At 39.4% G+C, this 20,008-nt stretch overlaps 3 protein-coding genes across 10 annotated transcripts in view; 1 reads left to right on the forward strand and 2 right to left on the reverse strand.

Moving 5' to 3' along the window:
• wipf2a (WAS/WASL interacting protein family, member 2a) overlaps nt 1-4,851 on the reverse strand; it is a 33,034-nt gene extending 28,183 nt beyond the window's left edge. For both annotated transcript variants that reach the window (XM_041784607.1, XM_041784608.1), the window contains exon 1: nt 4,439-4,851. The gene's annotated coding sequence lies outside the window, so the exon portion shown is untranslated. The remainder of the gene's footprint in view (nt 1-4,438) is intronic.
• A 2,406-nt stretch (nt 4,852-7,257) lies between these two features.
• Nucleotides 7,258-8,244, forward strand: mrpl21 (mitochondrial ribosomal protein L21). 3 transcript variants are annotated; one of them, XM_041785470.1, is made up of 2 exons: nt 7,258-7,849; nt 7,883-8,244. In XM_041785470.1, the coding sequence occupies exons 1-2, from the start codon at nt 7,277-7,279 to the stop codon at nt 7,889-7,891; spliced, it is 582 nt and encodes a 193-aa protein (XP_041641404.1). In that variant the 5' UTR covers nt 7,258-7,276; the 3' UTR covers nt 7,892-8,244. The 3 variants fall into 3 exon arrangements, with proteins under 3 accessions (XP_041641404.1, XP_041641403.1, XP_041641405.1); XM_041785469.1 differs by having other exon boundaries at nt 7,258-7,880; nt 7,944-8,243; XM_041785471.1 differs by having other exon boundaries at nt 7,946-8,243.
• Nucleotides 8,245-10,351: 2,107 nt separating this feature from the next.
• Nucleotides 10,352-17,460, reverse strand: c4h6orf120 (chromosome 4 C6orf120 homolog). 5 transcript variants are annotated; one of them, XM_041786137.1, is made up of 2 exons: nt 17,375-17,460; nt 10,352-12,545 (listed from the first exon to the last, which is right to left on the reverse strand). In XM_041786137.1, exon 2 carries the CDS (start codon nt 12,495-12,497, stop codon nt 11,940-11,942), a length of 558 nt encoding a protein of 185 aa, XP_041642071.1. In that variant the 5' UTR covers nt 12,498-12,545; nt 17,375-17,460; the 3' UTR covers nt 10,352-11,939. The 5 variants fall into 5 exon arrangements, with proteins under 5 accessions (XP_041642071.1, XP_041642075.1, XP_041642072.1 ...); XM_041786141.1 differs by lacking the exon at nt 17,375-17,460 and adding an exon at nt 17,256-17,369; XM_041786138.1 differs by lacking the exon at nt 17,375-17,460 and adding an exon at nt 15,581-15,701.
• Nucleotides 17,461-20,008: the final 2,548 nt, after the last annotated feature.

The following is a 20,008-nucleotide window of genomic DNA, read 5'->3' on the forward strand; positions in this document are numbered from 1 at the left end:
AGATCACACACCGCCCAGAAGAACTGTTCTGTCAGTTCATTTTGCATATTAATTTATTTAAAGTGAGAAAAATGCCAATAAAAAAGAAGAATTACAGCAACTGTCCTAAAATCATTATTGTTACAAGCCAAACATTAAATCCAAGTTCAATAAGATATTGTTGATGCACTTTAATGTCATTTAATACTTTTAAAAACAAATAATTTTTTTTTATTTTGTCAATATTGATTCAAATTTTGTCAATATTAAATAAAATGTTCAATGAAATGTTAAATACTAAAGCCAATGAAAATTAGGCTTAATTAGTCATGTTTGTAGTGGTCCATTGTTACAAACTAAACATTAAAACCAAGTTCAAAAAATAAATTGTGTTTAACATGTATAACATGTTACTGAGTTAATATGTGTTTACTACCTGAAAAATATAATAAGTTTTTATATTTCTGTCAATAAATGTGGTTGTGGGCTTATTTGGAACACACGTTTCAGACTTTTGAGTTTATTCATAAAATGTCTTTAATTTGTTCTTTAAAATATGCATTAGTAAATAAATATACTTTCAAATGACAGATTAACTCTTCATTTTAACAAATGATCATGTTTATAAACCATCTTAGTATCTATGAAAAATACATAAACTTAGATTTTGGTGGGCTTAATGGGTACACTTACCAATGTTTTAGTCAGGGAAGCGTGTCATTAGCCAGCTAAATGGTTGCGTTTAGATCTCTTTGTTGTTGGCACCAGAATTACAAGTTGGTTAAAACAACTATCAGCATAGTTTGACAGCTCAGGCCCACAGTCCTGGTCTAAACCAGCGGCTTCCAATTGTTTCCAACTGGAGATCTACTATAAGGTTAAAGGGAAATCAAAATCCACAAAAATCTGCAAAAAATAAAGTTTAAATACATAAATAAGGGTAAAAATACTTTTTTTTGCTTTAATACATTTTTGTAAACGTTAAGTTTGCATTTAACAGTGCAGACAGACTCATACTGGGTTCACTGGAACATGGGGGTGTGCAAAACACCAAGACAAGAAGTCAAAGGGAGGATGGAGGAGAATTAACTAACTACACTATTTTTGTCAAAACCCCTACATTTATTTGTTCTTTTGTCTAATTTGATCACTGAATATTAAAATCCATATTTCCTTTTTTTATTCCAGTCCTAATGTTTAAATTGAGACCTTATTTATGAAATTAATAATGGAGAGAAAAAGTATATTTACTATCGCTGTGTACTTTTAGTCATGACTTTAATTATAAAGCTGTTTATGCAAAACTTCAATGAACTGGCAAGAATATTAATCATTGATTTAAACGAGGAAAGTTTCTTTGAAGGAAACAGGTATTTTGAAAAGTACTTTTATTGTAAAGTACGTGAAATCTGAAGGAATTTTACGAGGTGCTGTTCCACCAGAAGCTAACAACAAAGGGGGTCCCAAGCAAATATCAGAAACCCTCTGGTAATATCTTTTTATATTAGACAACCATATGAGGCTGAAACAATGCATGCGTGTATAAAACACATGTCTGACTAGCCTTTCCTTACTGGAAACTAAAAGTGTGAAGAACACTCACAGATATAGCTGAAACACCTCAAAGATGTACCAGTAGATCTTGATCCACAGGTGGGTGACCCCTGGTCCACTGAAGTTGCTCTTAAGGACTACTGCCCTGCTGCCACATTGCTCTTTGCACCGGTATAACCAACTGCTCACTGTTTTGGCATGGTAGCATGTCGTAGGAAAAGCACTGTTGACATTATTTAATCCAGAAAACAGGGATGAAGTTGTCCAGGTTATACTCACATGTAAGTGACATACTGAGTGACGATATTCAGCTCAGGAATGTGGATGTTAACCATAGACATTATATATGTAGACGCCTCCATAGTCAGTGGGCCGTATGTCAACTCCACCGCCATCTTGCCAGAGGTATTCCAGGTTAAGATGCATTACTCCTGTGCTGTGTGGGGCTGACAAGATTGCGTGGAATAACATTTCAAACAATAACAAAATCCTACATCCCCTATTTACTTGCATTTGTTTATGGAACGGTCTACCCTCCGGCAATATGGCGGACACGTTGATGTATAGCGGCAGCGTGTCTGCCACAGTCAATGAGGCGTCTACTGTTAACCTGCAAAAAGAACTGAAGGCTGGTGGCGCTAGCGCTGCTAATGTTAGCCACATTCTGCAGACCAGCTCCAAATCTTTATGCTGTGACCTTGTTTTACCGCTGCCGTGTGAAGTTGGTTTACAGAACGTGTTCATTTTACTTTAGATGAGTCGACTAAACAGCTATATATGGTGATGGGAAATAATACACACGGGGGCATCCCTAGTTTCAGTCAGGGATGGGTGATAAATGTCCTCATTGTTTGTTTCTTAGGCTCAAATCATTTTGTAAAAGGACTGACTGAAACTCCCATAGAGTGCTCTGCTCACTGTTGACATGTGCATGGCGGTAAGAGCTTGGTCTGGCCTGCTTCCACCTGTATAATGTAGTTTACAAACTCCTGGCAGTAAGACAACAGGTAAATTTAGGGAAGGTTTTACAATATCATTGTTAAGTAGATTAATTCTTACTGTTATTTTATAACCACTAAACACACCTAGAACATAAATATCCACTGTAATGCAGGGTAGCCTCATGCCATCACTGATACTTCTGCAGTGAGAAACCCCACAGGTCAATATATCTACCCTCTCTAAAAGCAGTGAGGTGACAGCTATACAGGATAAAAGCTCTGAGAGCAACAGGTCCTGACCTTGACCCTGATAATCTGATTAATCCTGTGCATTAAAGATCAAAGAGCACCGAGGTCACAAACTAGGTCAAGATCACAGGAAGCTCTGCTTCAGAACGGTCTATGAACAATAAAAGAGACGGCCATAAACGTCTCTGCACAACAACAGAGTGACGCTGCAGACAGAAACCCAACGAGAGAGTGGTGGGGGTTGAACCAGGAAGTCAGACGCTTTTGTGGTCAAGGAAATACAGACAGCTAAAGGCCTGCAGCTATGAGCCAGGGTTTCGAGGCTTTTTCAGGCTCCGACAGCTCTTCACTGTAAAAACAGCTACAGCGTTTAGTCCTGAAAAAGTCAGGGCAGGATTTTCAATCATTAGGAACAACCTGGCAATGATTCAGTATTAAAGCGCTGCAGGAGAATGTCTGCAGCGCTTTGGTGGACTAATGTGTCTCTATGACAGCTGTCTTATTAAACAGTCACAATCTAAAGGCTCTGATATGATCAGCCATTAAAATACAGAGATGTTTTACAGCATGTGGTTTAAAAATTAACTACAGACAGTTCTGACCACATCAATACAGACAGTAAAGGCCTGCAGATCTGTGTGTTTCTGGACTTCTAAAATGCATACATTTCAAAACTCGTGTTAACCATCAGTGACATGTAGATGTAGTATAGACGGAGAAACTCAGTCCTTTAAAGTCTAAGGAACCAGAAAGAGCAAAGAAAAAACTTCAGCTGACATAGATCTGTTGAATTCTGACTTAAATCTCAGAATTCTGACTTTGATCTCAGAATTCTGACTTTAATCTCAGAATTCTGACTTTGATCTCAGAATTCTGACTTTGATCTCAGAATTCTGACTTACTAGAATCCACATTTTGATCTCTATATTGTAACCTGATCTCTGAATTCATATTTTAATCTTGAAATTTTGACTCAAACCCTGAATGCTGACTTTAATTTATGAATTCTGACTCTTATCTTTAAATGTTGACTTTAATAGCAAAATTTTGACTTGAATCGCTTAATTCTGACTTTGTCAATCGCTGGGATTTTTTTCTCGAACTCTATAAAAAGGTTGTGCTTGGGGAAAAAGAGATTTACGGGGCTGTTAGGTCTGAAGAAATGTGAAAAATGATGAGTTAATGATTAACTAAACTGGGGACATTTTGATTCAATAGAATTTTTAAGCCTCAGGTGACTATTTAGATTTTATTTATTTCTGTTAAAATTGTGCAGCTAGCTGTTAATAAAGGTGTCAATCTTACATTTGGCATCGACCCAGGTGGATTAGACTGTTAAATGTATTTCTTTGCTAAGAAAAAAATAATTTTTTGGTCAGATAAAAATATTAAAATCCGGTTTCTGGTCAATATCGCCCAGCCCTATGTGATATTGATGTAGTTTCGGGTAATTGGGACAACCTTAACGTCCCCAGTCACGCAGTTATTTCTACATGATCAATAATAAAGCTGATAGAAGTTGATGGACAGATGCAGGGGTTTCCTGATGGATAATTAAAACAGAGAGAGTGACTTTAGGCTCGGTGAAACAGGATCTAACAGGCCCAGACAGGTCTCTCCAGCCGCTCCCAGGTAACTCTCCGCTGGATCAGACCTACCTGGCGGCACTAGCTTAAACTTAGGTGGAGTAAAGTTAGCTTCATCAGGATACTCACCCTGGCTTTAAAAACAGGAGCTCGGAAAGTCTCGACCTCCTAAACCACATGAATGGAAAGTGCTGCTGTGGCAATCCTCCGTCCGAGCTCTTTGACAAGAATTAGGATGGGAGGGAGCTGGCAAAGCACCAAACATTCACCCAGGTTAGCCAGCTAACGTTAGCTAGCTTCAGAGGAGCTAGCGGCAGTTAGCCTGTTAGCTGTTTACTTTCCAGCTGTCAGTGTCAGCGCAGTCCTGCTGGCTGATAATTCTCCTCAGTAACCCGTCTTTGGACTACAGCTTCCTACAGAGAGCACGGAGAGTCACTTTGAAGAGCTTCAGCTAGCGACGGAAAACTTCAGCCGCACTCCTGACCTGCGAGCAGAGCCATAACTCCCCGCTGACACCGTTTTTATCATCGGTCCTTCTCAGAAACCCGGAAACCGGAGCGGAGGCACAAAATGGAGGCAGAGCGGGGCTGCGTTCAGGGGCTGTGGGAAATATCCCTACCCTCATATTCAGTGGAACTTCAGTGATGTTTTAACTGACAAACTAGTTCTTGAAAATAAGATTTAATATTGATGTGAATAACTGCACTTCCTCTGAGAAAGATGTTAAAAATATGGAGTATTTATTTTTTGTAAGTAATTTAATCTGCACATTATGGACTGATATTCAGGGCTGGCTAAAGTAGTGACGGACTCAGGATGTTTGAAGGGGAGGGGTGAAAGTATGGGGTTGGGGGAACCAGCACACAAACCATTGTTAAACATTCAACATGAAAGAGTTATAAAACCTGGATAAGAGTCAACATATTTAACATGATTACATTTACTGGAACCATATAAAACACAGACCCACCAACAGAGTTGGCTGGGCCCCTGATAAACCCAGAGAATGGACCCTGATAAACCCAGAGAATAGACCCTGATAAACCCAGAGAATAGACCCTGATAAACCCAGAGAATAGACCCTGATAAACCCAGAGAATAGACCCTGATAAACCCAGAGAATGGACCCTGATAAACCCAGAGAATAGACCCTGATAAACCCAGAGAATGGACCCTGATAAACCCAGAGAATGGACCCTGATAAACCCAGAGAATGGACCCTGATAAACCCAGAGAATGGACCCTGATAAACCCAGAGAATCGACCCTGATAAACCCAGAGAATGGACCCTGATAAACCCAGAGAATGGACCCTGATAAACCCAGAGAATAGACCCTGATAAACCCAGAGAATGGACCCTGATAAACCCAGAGAATAGACCCTGATAAACCCAGAGAATGGACCCTGATAAACTCAGATAATGGAATTTACACTTTTTTTTTGCCATTTTAAATCCATGTATGCCATTTATTTAACTCTTCTAGTCCATTCTTGGATTTTCTTTTACTTTATGCATCCTGACTTTTGTGCACCTTTTTGCCTAGTGATGAAGTCTAACATTACTTTCCTAAACCTTTAGTTCAGTGTGCCCATCCACATTGGTAACTTTACTAATAAACCTTTCAACCAGTATCTTTAGCACACATGTTCTGGGCTGTTCCATGACTTGTTAGTTATTGGAACAGATAAAGATATTCCAAACTTTGTCTGAGGTTTTATAGAAACAGATCTTATCAGACCCAGTGAAGTTCTGTTTGGAGTGAAACCAACTACTGTAGAGCTCTCCAGGAACCAAAACAACCCAATTCAGAAAAGAAACTCATATTTGACTCTATATGGCAGCTTCTTATGGATTATTCTAACATGACAAACCCATGAGGGAGTGAATGACTGAAAGGAGTAATGTTACACAACACATTTTACCATTTTATCTTTCTTTTTTCTTTCTTTTTCTCTGTAAAATAAATACAGACTGATAGACACTATGAAACCGTACAATTGTATTTTATTATCTTTATTGTTAAGAAAAAAAACCATCACAAATAGGTTTGAAAAAAAAAGAACTAAATTTTAAAATGTATACTAAAAAGATAAATAAAAATACATTGAAAAGAAATCAATCAAGAAATACAAAATAAATGCAACAAAAGCTAAAGTAAAATCAATACGTAAATGATTAAATAAAAATGAAAACAAAAAAGAATTTAATAAAGTAAAAAAAATCTAATGAAATATAAAATTAAATAACTAAAAATTAATTAAATAAATCAAATACATTACAAAGAAAATAAAAATATAAATTAATAAAATAGAAATGAAAGATTTGAATGAAAGTTTTAAAAATTTAAAAAGAACTGAAAAAGGTTTTAAATTGTTTTTAATGAAATAAAACGAAGAAACCAGAAGTGTATGATTATTAGAGACATTTACGTGTTTTCATAATTTCATGGCAGATTCAGTACTTTTCTGTTAAAATGTTTAATTTACTGGTATTTAAATTGACTTGGGGGCCACACTGAGTGAGGTGGGGGCCAAATGTGGCCCCTAAGCTGCCAGTTGCCCACCCTGCTTTAAAGCCAGACTCAAATGGATCCAAACATTTTCTGTGATTCTTTGGGAGTTTAAACTTCCTGAAGAAAAAAAAAATCCAAAATCACGGACTTTTAAATGTGAATGATCTGGATTAACAACAGAAGTTCTAACATTGTTGGGCCCCTATTGGAAACTGCCCCCTCTAGTCTCTAGTTTTTGTCCGGTACTATTGTTTTGATTTTGTAAACAAACTTTTTGACAGTAGAACCAGATTTCCATGTCCAAACTAAGACAAACTACCTGGTAAAAATACTGACAACTAAAACAAGGAGATCTCTACACTACCGTCCAGTAGGTGGCGGCAGGCACCTTTAAGTCATGGTTACAACCCTCTATTAAACCAAGAGAAGAAGAATTCTTCCACTTCCGGTAAAGATGGCGCTGAGCAGAGGAGTGTTACTGTGGAGGACATGCAGCAGGGTGATACCCAGACAGCCTACCTTCGTCCCCGCTACTATCCGGACACACAGCACCATTAGCGGACCCCTGGTCCCGCAGACCTCCCTCTCCAACCCACCGTGGCCAGAGCCAGTCCCGGTGTCCCCGGAGGAGGAGCGGAGCCGACACTCGGCCGTAGTGAGCGCCGTGAACCAGAAGATCCTCCAGCAGGACTTCGGCCGGCTGTTCGCTGTGGTTCACATCGCCGGTAGACAGTGGAAGGTGACCCCCGAGGATCTGATCCTGCTCGAGAACCACATCGATGCGGAGTGCGGGGAGAGGATCCGGATGGAGAAGGTGCTGCTGGTCGGGGCGGAGGAGTTCACCCTGATCGGGAGACCCCTGCTGGGGAAGGACCTGGTCCGAGTGGAGGCCACCGTGATCGAAAAGACTGAATCCTGGCCCAAAATCCACATGGTCTTCTGGAAGAGACACCGGTACCAGAGGACGAAGACCATCATCCAGCCACAGACGGTTCTGAGGATCAACAGCATCCAGCTGGCCCCAAATCTGTCCTGATGGAGAGGAGGAGGGGGCCCAAATCTGTCCTGATGGAGAGGAGGGGGCCCAAATCTGTCCTGATGGAGAGGAGGAGGGGCCCCAAATCTGTCCTGATGGAGAGGAGGGGGCCCAAATCTGTCCTGATGGAGAGGAGGAGGGGGCCCAAATCTGTCCTGATGGAGAGGAGGAGGGGGCCCAAATCTGTCCTGATGGAGAGGAGGAGGGGGACCCCACTTCCCTGATAGAGAGGAGGACTGTGATTACCTCACATAGTGACTTTTTCTTTATCAGTAATTATTTAAAGGTTCTACAATCATGGAGCTCTATGTTGACATTCAGAGTTGTTTTTTTATGCAGTTTAAACACTGTAAGAATGTTTTTTTTCTGTAAATAAAGTTTCATAATTTGCAAAGAAGTGACATTTGATTGTTCTGTCAAACTCTGAATGGTAGGGATGCACCTGTTTGGATTTTGGCTGATACATATTGGTGGTTTTAGCATGAGAAAAAGGTGGACATTAACCTCGGCGGGGGTGTCAAACTCATATTGAGTCTGGGCCAGATTTAAAAATCTGAAAAAGTACAGAGTAAAAGAAGTCATTTCATATTCTCAATTTTGCATCACAAAGTTCTGACTTGAACTTATGGTTTTGACTTTCTTCATGTTTTGACCTTCAAGGTTCACAATTTTAAAATTCTAAATCACATTTTTACCTTTCAAACGTGTGGTTTTGACTTTCTATCTCAAATATTTGCCTTTTAAAATCAGTGTTTTGCCTTTGAATTTCATGTAGCAACCTTTTGAGCTAATAAGTGACTTTATCTCAGATTTTGAGCCTTTAAACTTATCATTTTTACTTTTTTCATCTCAGAATTATTTATTATCAGTGTTTATATTTTACTAATGGGGAAAATGAGGTTGACAGTTTATGTTTAAATGTTGATCTTGTTAGGCTCTTAGGTAAGGCCTAAAATCAGAATCTGTGATTGACTTTCACAATCCTAACCTAAATATGATTGCATCTTTAAATGATGATAAAGGAATGTTTTATAAACTTTAAAGGATGACATCATCTTCAAAGGCAGATGAGGGAATGTTTTATAAACTTTAAAGGATGACGTCATCTTCAAAGGCAGATGAGGGAATGTTTTTAAAGAATGACGTCATCTTTAAAGGCAGATGAGGGAATGTTTTATAAACTTTAAAGGATGACATCATCTTCAAAGGCAGATGAGGGAATGTTTTATAAACTTTAAAGGATGACATCATCTTCAAAGGCAGATGAGGGAATGTTTTATAAACTTTAAAGGATGACATCATCTTCAAAGACATGTTTGAATGTTTTATAAAATTCAAAGGATGACATCATCTTCAAAGAGAAGGTTACAATGTTTCATAAATTTTAAAGGATGACATCATCTTCAAAGACATGTTTGAATGTTTTATAAACTTTAAAGGATGACATCATCTTCAAAGACAGATGAGGGAATGTTCCATAAATTTTAAAGGATGACGTCATCTCCATAGACAGAGGAGGGAATGTTTTATAAACTTCAAAGGTTGACATCATCTTCAAAGGCAGATGAGGGAATGTTTTATAAACTTTAAAGCAGTGGTTCTCGACTGGTCCGGGCTCAGGACCCATCACTCTGTCTTATGACAGATCTTGACCCAAGTTTCCAAAATATTTTAAACAATGCATGTTTAGTTAATAGAATATGTTGCAGTTTGGTGTATGATTGGACCAAAACACTTGATATAAAGAATAAAAGGGCCAACACTGACACATTTTATACCCTCTTTCTCCATCATTATGTGTCAATTTTTGCCAATTTTCCAGAGAACTTGTGAAATTACTCCATTATCATGGGAAAAGTAGGCATTTATTGCAAGAAGAGGAGATAAAAAAGTTGAAATATTGATCAAACATTTAAATTTACCCAATTTCACAGTAAAACAGGGTAAATAAAAGGTATCGATGCATGCCAAATAAGGACTTCAGGACTTTTGCCACCATTTTTTTTTTCAGACACCTAGTCGCAACCCACTGAAAACTGTTCCAACCCATCAGTTGAGAACCACTGCTTTAAAGGATGACTGCATCTTCAAAGGCAGAGGAGGGAATGTTTTATAAACTTTAACAGATGATGTCATCTTCATAGACAGAGGATGGAATGTTCCATAAACTTTAAAGGAAGATGTCATTGTAAAAGGTAGAGGGTTGAATGTCAGTGAAGCTGGGGATGTTGGGGCCTTTTTCCCTCAGTTTTTACCAATTGGTAGGCCATATTTGGCAACTTTTGGAAAAGATAGTGGCATACCAGTTCCACATGGAGCCCATCTTCACCATCGTGGTATTAAAAAAGGGTCTGTTATCTTTTTTATACGATATAGTTTTTATCAGTATCATATCAAAGCAAACATTTTGGTATTATTACAACCTCTATCCATCCTTTAACCCTCAGGTTTTTCTAATCAAATCAGAAAGAAAACATCCAGTGAGACAGAGGATTGGTTGAACAGTCTGTATAACAGCTGCTTTATTTAGAAATCAGACTGAATTGCCTCCATAAAAACAGGACGACAGCAGAGGAGCGATCTGAAGGCACTGTGAACATTTCTGCTCAGTGGTTGACAGTTTACTGAACTCAAACGCAGCATCGTGAGCTCGTCCAACACATGGAAGAGAGAGAGGAGAGCAGAAAACAAATTCAACCTTCCTGCTCATGTTAACAGATTGTAGTAAAATCCTTTTAAAGCAAGGGGAGAGGAAATAAGGAAAGAAAAACAGAGGAACGTTAGAGCAAATTAAACTGCCTCCTTTGCCTTTTGGTTCAACTGAAGTTCATCATTAAAGGCTCCAAATTTAAACTATCAAACATGTGTAGGGACCTCCACTTAAATTCACTTTTTTCCTTCATAAGACAGAACAGAGGAATCCAAGTCTGACAAACCCACAATTCCCACAGGGTCCGTCTCTGCGGGGACGCACCTGTGCCTCTGAAGCACGCCCTTGCTGAAGTCTAAGTCACAATTTCACCCAGGAATAAAGAAAACACTGAAATGCCACATTTCTTTGCCTTACTGAGGTTGACTTGGTGTTCATTTGCTTCCTGTTTTGATGTAATGTTGATTTAGTGATGTGATAAACCTCTGGCCGTCTGTACCTAAGTGTTTAATCTTAAAATGACAGGACGCTTCCTGTCTGATCTGCTCAGACTGACGTAGGATGGCAGCAACTCGACTGGAAATAGACTTGGTGTGAGTGCAGAGGCACTTCTTGCACATGTTAGAGGCGGACCATAGTGAGTGCTGGGGAAACACCAAGACTGACCAGAAAAGGGCGTCATCAGCTCCACGCTGCACAGCACAGGCAGCACGCTGCCCAAACGACCATGTGGAAACTGTGGGTTAAGCTGGCTACAAAGCAGATAAATTTAGGCTTGTTTAGAGGTTTGTAAACCAATCTTCCCCCAAAATCAGCCTCAAAGTTGATGCAGTTATTTTACTGCTCCCAATCAAGTAGGAACCCCCTGATCTGGAATCATAAGAACTGAAATGATCAAACATTTATATTTCACAGTATGATCTAACTGCACATGTCAAATCCAGCTTGGTTAGCAGCGCATGTTTTCCTCCTCTGTTTGGAGTCTCTGCTGTGAAATCGTTACTACAAACAGCAGGTGTCGTCTAACAGTCTGGCTACATCTCTTGTGAGTGCGTCCAGAGGATTATAATGTTAAAAATCTGGTGAAACTGTCCTGATGTCTGTGGTCTCCCATGCTTTTAAATTTGGTACATCTCTGAAAATCATCTATGGAGTAGCCAGCCTCAGTCAGGATCCTCTGGTAAATTCAGCCTAGTAATCAATCACCATGTTTCACCTGCATCTTTTTAAACTCGTCTGTTTTAATCTGAATCAAAGATGTTTGTTAAATCACAAGTCAGGACCCGCTAAGATGTGTAAATTCCACATGAAGATTGGCGTGACATTTCTATCATCCTTACAAAATGAAAGAAAATAATCATATTTAATGAATCAAGGCAGAAAAGAAAAATCTCCTCCTTCTGTGACTGCAGCAAGGAAGGAGAGCCATTTTCAAAACAAAATCTCCAGAATAATTTTTAAAAGTCCGATGAGAATCGTCCAGAATATCGACTCCTCCTCCTGAAAGTCCTCCTCTGCAGCCTGAGGGGATTTCTTTTGTGTCTGTCCGTCCTCTGATGTGTACGAGCCCTTATCAAACGGGTCCTGGGGGACTGACTGATCGTAGAAAACCCGCATTTCAAACTCGCTCTCCTTGTGTGACGGGTGGCCATAGATGCCGATGCCCACGGGCCTGGCGAAGTCCCCCGGCACCACCACCACATCCTGTCCGCAGGTGACCGACTGCAGCTTGTAGGTGTTGAAGTTCGGACGCAGGGTTTCATCCGAAATGTAGAGGTCGGCGTCTCCTTTGAGGCTTTGCATGTGCAGGATGATTCTGCCATCGTGGTTGAGCCGCAGGTAGCTGTAGTTCCCCGCTCCGATGTGGCCTTGGACCACGTGCAGCAGCACCCACTCCTCGGGGATGGCGTCATCCTCCGAGGAGTTCAGGAAGCCTCTGACCTGGGACAGCAGGAGGGCGATGAGCAGAGCGCTGCAGCTCAGCATCATGACAAAGGCATCGGTCAGTCAGTCACCGCCTGGACGACACCAGACAGCCTAAAAACAAAGAAGCCCAACGGTTATCAAGAGTGGAGAAGAAACCAAATAGACAGATTTAAGGTGGGATAGTAACTGTTAATGGTCATTACAATTAAATAAAGCCCACTGTATTGGTTTTTAAATGTCTCTGAACTTTACAATACCAATTCTTCTGTTATTCTAATAATCTACAGTATCGAGAAAGCTAACACTTTTGAAAACTTTCATTATTTTATATGAAAAGGGATGAAGAGGAATGAATCCATTAAGAACTGTCAGCAAACATCACTAGAAGATCTTACTGTGTGAGATAAGTGATTTAAGTCTCTCATGATAAATGTGAAGTCTGACTAAAGAAAACAGATTCAATAAAGGGTTATTTATCAAGCACATCTAAAGTCAAATAACATTCATTTTCAAAAGCATATTTTATGCACAGGGAAAACAATGTGTTTTAAATTCAACAAACAAAACAAAAATAAGCAACGAACACAGAATCCAATGAACTAACCAACCAGTCAACAACATCCTTATGTTTAATTCCAATCTTTTGTTTTTTGTGCAATACTTATAAAGAAATGTGAGCTAGTTGTAAAAGGCGCAATGTTATTCATGATAAAAGTATGTCTACAATACATGTCCAAGAAACTTACAGCATACTTATTGCTGATTATGCCCTTTTTTGTTCTTAGTATCACCCTTTTCTAGTCAATAAACCTGCGGACAAACAGATGACTGTCTCCAGAGTTTTGATGAACAGAAGTTGTTTAACTGACTGCCAAGCTATATTCAGCAAGTATATCGAGGGCGGTACACAACCAGTCAACCAACAAACCAACCAGTCAACCAACAAACCAACCAGGCAACCAACAAACCAACCAGTCAACAAATCGACCAACAAACCAACCAGGTCAACCAACAAACCAACCAGTCAACAAATTAACCAACAAACCAACCAGTCGACAAAATCAACCAACAAACCAACCAGTCAACCAAAAAACCAACCAGTCAACAAATTAACCAGGCAACCAACAAACCAACCAGTCAACCAACAAACAACCAGTCGACAAATCAACCAACAAACCAACCAGTCAACAAATTAACCAGGCAACCAACAAACCAACTAGTCAACCAACAAACAACCAGTCGACAAATCAACCAACAAACCAACCAGTCAACAAATTAACCAGGCAACCAACAAACCAACCAGTCAACAAATTAACCAGGCAACCAACAAACCAACCAGCCAACCAACCAACAACCAGTCAACAAATTAACCAACAAACCAACCAGTCAACAAATTAACCAGGCAACCAACAAACCAACCAGTCAACAAATTAACCAGGCAACCAACAAACCAACCAGCCAACCAACCAACAACCAGTCAACAAATTAACCAACAAACCAACCAGTCGACAAATCAACCAACAAACCAACCAGTCAACAAATTAACCAGGCAACCAACAAACCAACCAGGCAACCAACAAACCAACCAGGCAACCAACAAATCAACCAGGCAACCAACCAGTCAACAAATCAACCAACAAACCAACCAGTCAACAAATTAACCAACAAACCAACCAGTCAACAAATTAACCAACAAACCAACCAGTCAACAAATTAACCAACAAACCAACCAGTCAACAAATTAACCAACAAACCAACCAGTCAACAAATCAACCAACAAACCAACCAGTCAACAAATTAACCAGGCAACCAACAAACCAACCAGGCAACCAACAAACCAACCAGGCAACCAACAAACCAACCAGGCAACCAACAAATCAACCAGGCAACCAACCAGTCAACAAATCAACCAACAAACTAACCAGTCAACAAATTAACCAACAAACCAACCAGGCAACAAATTAACCAGGCAACCAACAAACCATCAGTCCATAAATCAACCAACCAATCAAGAAACAAACCATCCCCAAAACACAACAATAAACCAACCCTTAAAAAGAACAACAGACGAGCATCTGTGCCTTCCCCTTTAATATGAATGTTATCCTTAGACTGTTCCAGAAGAGCAGGTCTAGACTAGAGATGGATCTTGATGGCACAGCTATAGTGAAGAAATCTGTTTACTTTGTCATAATTTAGCTTTTTTAATCAAATGTATAAAATCACATGAGCATGCAACCAAAAATAAAATATTTATTGCTGCCTTTTTGACACAAGAACTCAGAGACGAACTAATCCATCACAACATAATAAATACATTTCTGCAGATTATTTTCTTATCCTGCATGTTTGCTTTTGACCTGGATGTGAGAACACTAGCTGTAGCTTAAAATAATTTCTAATAATAAATCCTTTTTCCCTTGAGCTTACTTGTGTTATCTCTGCAGAGCCCCTGACCAGCTCCTCCAGCTCCTGTAGCTCACAGCAGTCTTAGAGATATCACAGCTGAAGCGTTTGATCCCGTTAACGTTAACTGTGTCTCATTCAGGACCAGGTTACCTAATATCCATCAGTAATCCCTGCCAAGTTAACACAGCCGGATCAACCCGTTTATCAGGCCCACGTTGTGCAACACCGCCTGCTCCCTAACACAGCCTGACAATACAGGATTACATGTGTTTATGTTGCCGGTAAAGTGGTGTGATTCCCCCCATTAATTATCCAAAAGCAGCCGTCACAGCAGATTAAACCCTCCTTGGAGAAAACTTAGAGCTACATGTGGCTGTGTATAAAACTAAGACTCTGTTTAGAGGGACTGAAAGGGATAGTCAACAAAGAGGAATTATAACTTTAAAGAAAGTAATGCACGCTTGACAGTAAACCAGCCAAATAGCGTCATTTCCTCTGCACTCAGGAGAAATGGTCGCTTTATCTCTACCATGTTATTTTGTTAGGAAAAAACAGAGATGTCAGCCCTAATGCTTAGTTAAACAACAGCACAGTTTATTGATAATCTGACACAGGAAATCATCACTTCCTGCCCCCCATCTTTGCTGTGACATGACACCACTTCCAAACAGCCTTTTTCCCCCCAGTCTTACTTTTAAGTAGACGTTTATAGACCTATCAGACATACCTGCACTAACCTGAGCAGTAAAGAGTCCACCTTCTCACAGGCCGCTGAAATCTGAGACTAAAACCAACCCGTGATTTAACGCTGACCAAAAGCCCCTCAGCAGGGCTAAAAATAATCTGCCGGTGTCCTCTCTACTCAAAGGTGTTATGGTTTAAAGAGTGACCGTGCTAACGGGGGACTTTTGACTGAATGCATCTGTGGATTTCATAGTAGTTTACTGAGCAGCATGTATTTTATACTTTATTGCTACAAGTACATTACAAATATACACTTGCTGATCATTATATTAGTTACACCTAATCAACTCATTTACACATATCTAATCAGCCAATCACATGGCAGGAACCAGTGTATTCAGGCATGTTCAAAGTCACCTTATCTCCTATTGTGATGCTACGTTTAAGCCTCAGCGATCCTCTTAACCATGTCTAAATGCCTAAAAACAATAGTAGCTGCCATGTGATTGGCTTTTTGCTTTTTGCAGGTATCTGATATGCCAATATTTACAAATCAATTTTAGTCGACTCTGGCCTGAGACCCTTTGCCGCATGTCTCTCCCCCACTCTCTTCACCGTTTGAGTCTATCCAATGTCTTCTATTCAATAAAGGCACGCAAAGGCCGAAAAACAAATCTTCAAAAAAAAAAAAAAAAAAAAAAAACAACAACACAATTTTAAGTTTTGGAGAGAATAAATCACTAAATTTCAGTCTGTTGAATACACTTAAAAGTGTAAGGATGATGATGACTAAAGAAAAAGACTTTAGCTGATGGTTCAGACTAAAACTAACTAACTTATTTGTTCATAGCTGATTATGCAGATTTTTATAGCCAAAATATCAGTTATAAATATCGGTGGATATTTTAATATCTGCTGATGCCGATAATATTGTGCATCCCTACTTATTTTATAGCACCCATTCCAAAGTCAAAGCCACAAAATGCTTCATAAAAACAGCAATGATAAAAAAGTAAAATAATAATAATAATAATAATAAATTTGTAAGATCTCAAGCAACAGAAAATTTAAGATTTAAAAATTTGCGAACATAAAATCTACCTGAAGAACTCTAAAGTAAAAATAAAATCCTCTAAAATTCAGATTTTAAACTACATGCTTCTTTATTTTTAGATGATTTATTTTATGTGATATCCGAGAACAACAACCATCTCCAAAGTCTGCTGTTACCACGACAACCACGGAAGCCTTCGGCCGAAAGTCTCCATCTAACACGGTAACAATTAAATCCGCTACACCAGTGAGTCTGACCTTTGATACCAACGATAATTTCACGCAGAGAAAGCATGGCTTTGGCTTAAATATTCAGCCACGTGACAGCGACAACAGCTGCCTATAACTCCAACTATCATAACTAACTCTGAGTTTTAAAATAACTCTGAGCAATGAAGACAACTCAACAGGGAAATTAGCGATAAATGCTAATATGCTAACACCTGTCCAAAGCGCCACCTGTAACGTTTGAGCTGAACTCTAAAATAAAGTAAAACAGAGACTCCCTGAAATATCATAAACTTCACAGGCTATGTTTGAGGTTTAATCCTGTTTAGAGAAATAAAAACAGCATTAAGATCAGCTAACACCAAGACACTTACTAAGATAAGCTAGCTTCTTAGCATACAGTTCAGTCCCAGCTAACGCTGCTGCTAACTAGCTTCTTCAACCTACCGGCTGAAGTTCCCATGAAAGTGATCCTTCCTATGGAATTAAACCCTGATATTTCACAGACGGATTGATTACTAAAATAGGACTGATGAGCTGATAATAATTCCACTCCGTTTACTCACACAGCTGTCATTTCCTCGCCATCATCTCAGCTCCAAACAGCAACCTGCTGGAAACAAAGTTCACTTCTTCACTTCCTTTTCCTTTACGCACCTTTACTGAACACAGCTCACCGGCGACACCTACTGGTCACGTGTGGGAACCAAAAATCTCCAGACTACTCGACTAGAGATGTGGTGAGGTAAACTAGAGGTGACTCTAAAGTCTATGATGTGCTTTTATTTTGAAGGACAAGTCAACATGTCTTTGTTTCATCACATCTTTAATTTCACCTCAAGTCCAAACTGCCTTATTTCTCATTAAAACTTTCAGATATGGATGAAAAACAGAAGAAATGGGGTTTCCATTTGTAGGCAGTGGGTCCTGATGTCACTTAAATTTTTTTTTTTCAAATCTTAAAAATAATGAAACGTCCATTTGTGATACTTTATGTCAGTGTTACTCAACCCTGCTCAACCAAAGAGCCAAATCGTTGAAAAATACCTGTCTAAGAGCAACAGTCTAGGGGTGAAAAGTGGCAAAAACGACATTAAGTAGCAATAAAAATAAGTTAAAGGTGGCAAAAAGGGTCCAAAAGTGGCAAAAAATGAGAGAAAAGTGACTAAATGGGCCAAAAAGCAGTCAACAGTGGCAAAATAGGGCAAATAAAAACAGGAAACAAGTGGTATTTAATGGTAAAAGGTAGTTTAAATGGGTGAAAAGTGGCAAAAATGGGCAAAACATAGGAAAAAAGGATGCTTAATTGCTAAAGGTAGTTTAAGTGGGTGAAAAGTGGTAAAAATTGGTGGAAAAGCACAAAAATGGGGAAAAAGTGTCAAAAAAGTGGCAAAAATGGACAAAAAAGAGGAAAAAAGTGGTAGTTAATGGCAAAAAATTGTGAAAAGGGCAAAAACAGGATAAAAGGGGCAAAAATGGGCAAAAAAAATAGGGAAAAGGGTCACTTAATGGAAAAAGGTAGTTTAAATGGGTGAAAAGTGGCAAAAAAAATGGCAGAAAAGGGTAAGAATGGGGAAAAATGACAAAAAAGTGGCAAAAATGGACAAAAAAGTAGGAAAAAGTGGTGTTTAATGGTAAAGGTAGTTTAATGGTTTGAAAAGTGGCAAAATGGTGAAAAAGGGTAAAAATAGGATAAATGTGGCAAAAATGGGACATTTAAGTTTGACAAAGCATTCTGTATAAGTCTGGGGAAACAAACGGATTAATGCGATTAATTCTGAGGTCAAAGTTTCCCTTTTTAGGGTTTTCTGGGGAATAATATTTCAAATTAAGACATAAAAGAGCCACACGTTGAGTATCACTGCGGTTGTGATTTAGTCAGCCATTCACCAATGTCCTCTTTACATTTCCTGCAGATTCACTAAGTGCCCAACTCTGCACATCAGCAAAGTAGAACCGCTGATCAAACGACTCCACGCTGGTGAGAGTCGAGGTCTGGGGCATCGTTTTCAGTCCATCTGGGCCTTTCTCGTGGACGCAATATTTCAGAATCTTGGAAGACTTTCCTTCAGGATGAAAAGTGTCTGTCTATCCATCCTTCCCTCCACTTACTTACATTTCTACATTGCCTTTAAAAGAATCCATCCCCTTATTGATTTTATAAATAAATCATGGTCAATATGATTTGGCTTTTGATTAAAAAAACATACAAAAATATGTAATGTCAAAGTGAAAACGGATTTCTACACAGTAATGTCAATGAAATAAAAGTATGAAATTTAAAATGAAGTATTAAATGATAAGTATTAGTAGTCTCCTCTGTCTGCAGTCTCAGCTCTGAGTCTGTGTGGATAGGTCTCAGTCAGGATCAAACATCTGGACTCTGGAATTTTAGTCCATTCTTCTTTGATAAACTGCTCAAGCTCTGTCAGGTTGATCAGGGATCAGGAGTGAACAGTCCTTTTCAAGTCCAGACACTAATCCTCTATTGGATAAAGGTCTGGGCTTTGACTTGGCCACTCCAGAACATTCTCCTTGTTGTCTTTAAGGATTGGCTGTCAGCTGAGAAGCATCCCCATGATGCTGCCACCAGCGTGCTCCACAGTGGGGATGGTGTGTTTGTGGTGATGCCAGTGTTTGGCGTCTTGTCTGATGGTCTCAAAGCTCCATTCTGGTCTCATCAGACCAAAGAACTTTCTTCCTCTTGACCATGGAGTCTCCCACAGTCCTTCTGGTGAACTCTAGTCCAGATTGGATCTGAGTTTTCTTCAACAGTGTCTTTCTCTTTGCCACTCTCCCATAAAGCTCTGACTGCTGAAGAACCCGGCCAACAGTTGTTGTCTGCAGAGTCTCTCCATCTCAGCTGCTGAAGCTTGGAACTCCTTCAGAGTAGTCATAGGTGTCTTGATGTCCTCTCTCACAAGTCTCCTTCTTGCACGCCCACTCAGTTTGTGAGGACAGTCTGATCTAGGCAGATTTACACATGTGACATGTTCCTTCATTTCTTCATGATGGATTTAACTGAACTCTGGGGGATGTTCAGAGACTTGGACATGACCCCTGACTTAGACTTTTCAATAATATTTTCTCTGAGTGTTCCTTTGTCTTCATGATGTAATGGTAGCCATGAATACTGATGAACCAGTGACTGGACCTTCCAGACACAGGTGTCTTTATACTAAAATCATTGTGAGACTACT

This window comes from Cheilinus undulatus, linkage group 4 (assembly GCF_018320785.1).
Source record: "Cheilinus undulatus linkage group 4, ASM1832078v1, whole genome shotgun sequence".
Classification (NCBI taxonomy): Eukaryota; Metazoa; Chordata; class Actinopteri; order Labriformes; family Labridae; genus Cheilinus; species Cheilinus undulatus.

Excerpts from the sequence above, each read along its gene's own strand:
- mrpl21 (XM_041785470.1), top strand. The coding sequence starts at position 7,277 with ATGGCGCTGAGCAGAGGAGTGTTACTGTGGAGGACATGCAGCAGGGTG.
- c4h6orf120 (XM_041786137.1), bottom strand. The coding sequence starts at position 12,497 with ATGATGCTGAGCTGCAGCGCTCTGCTCATCGCCCTCCTGCTGTCCCAG.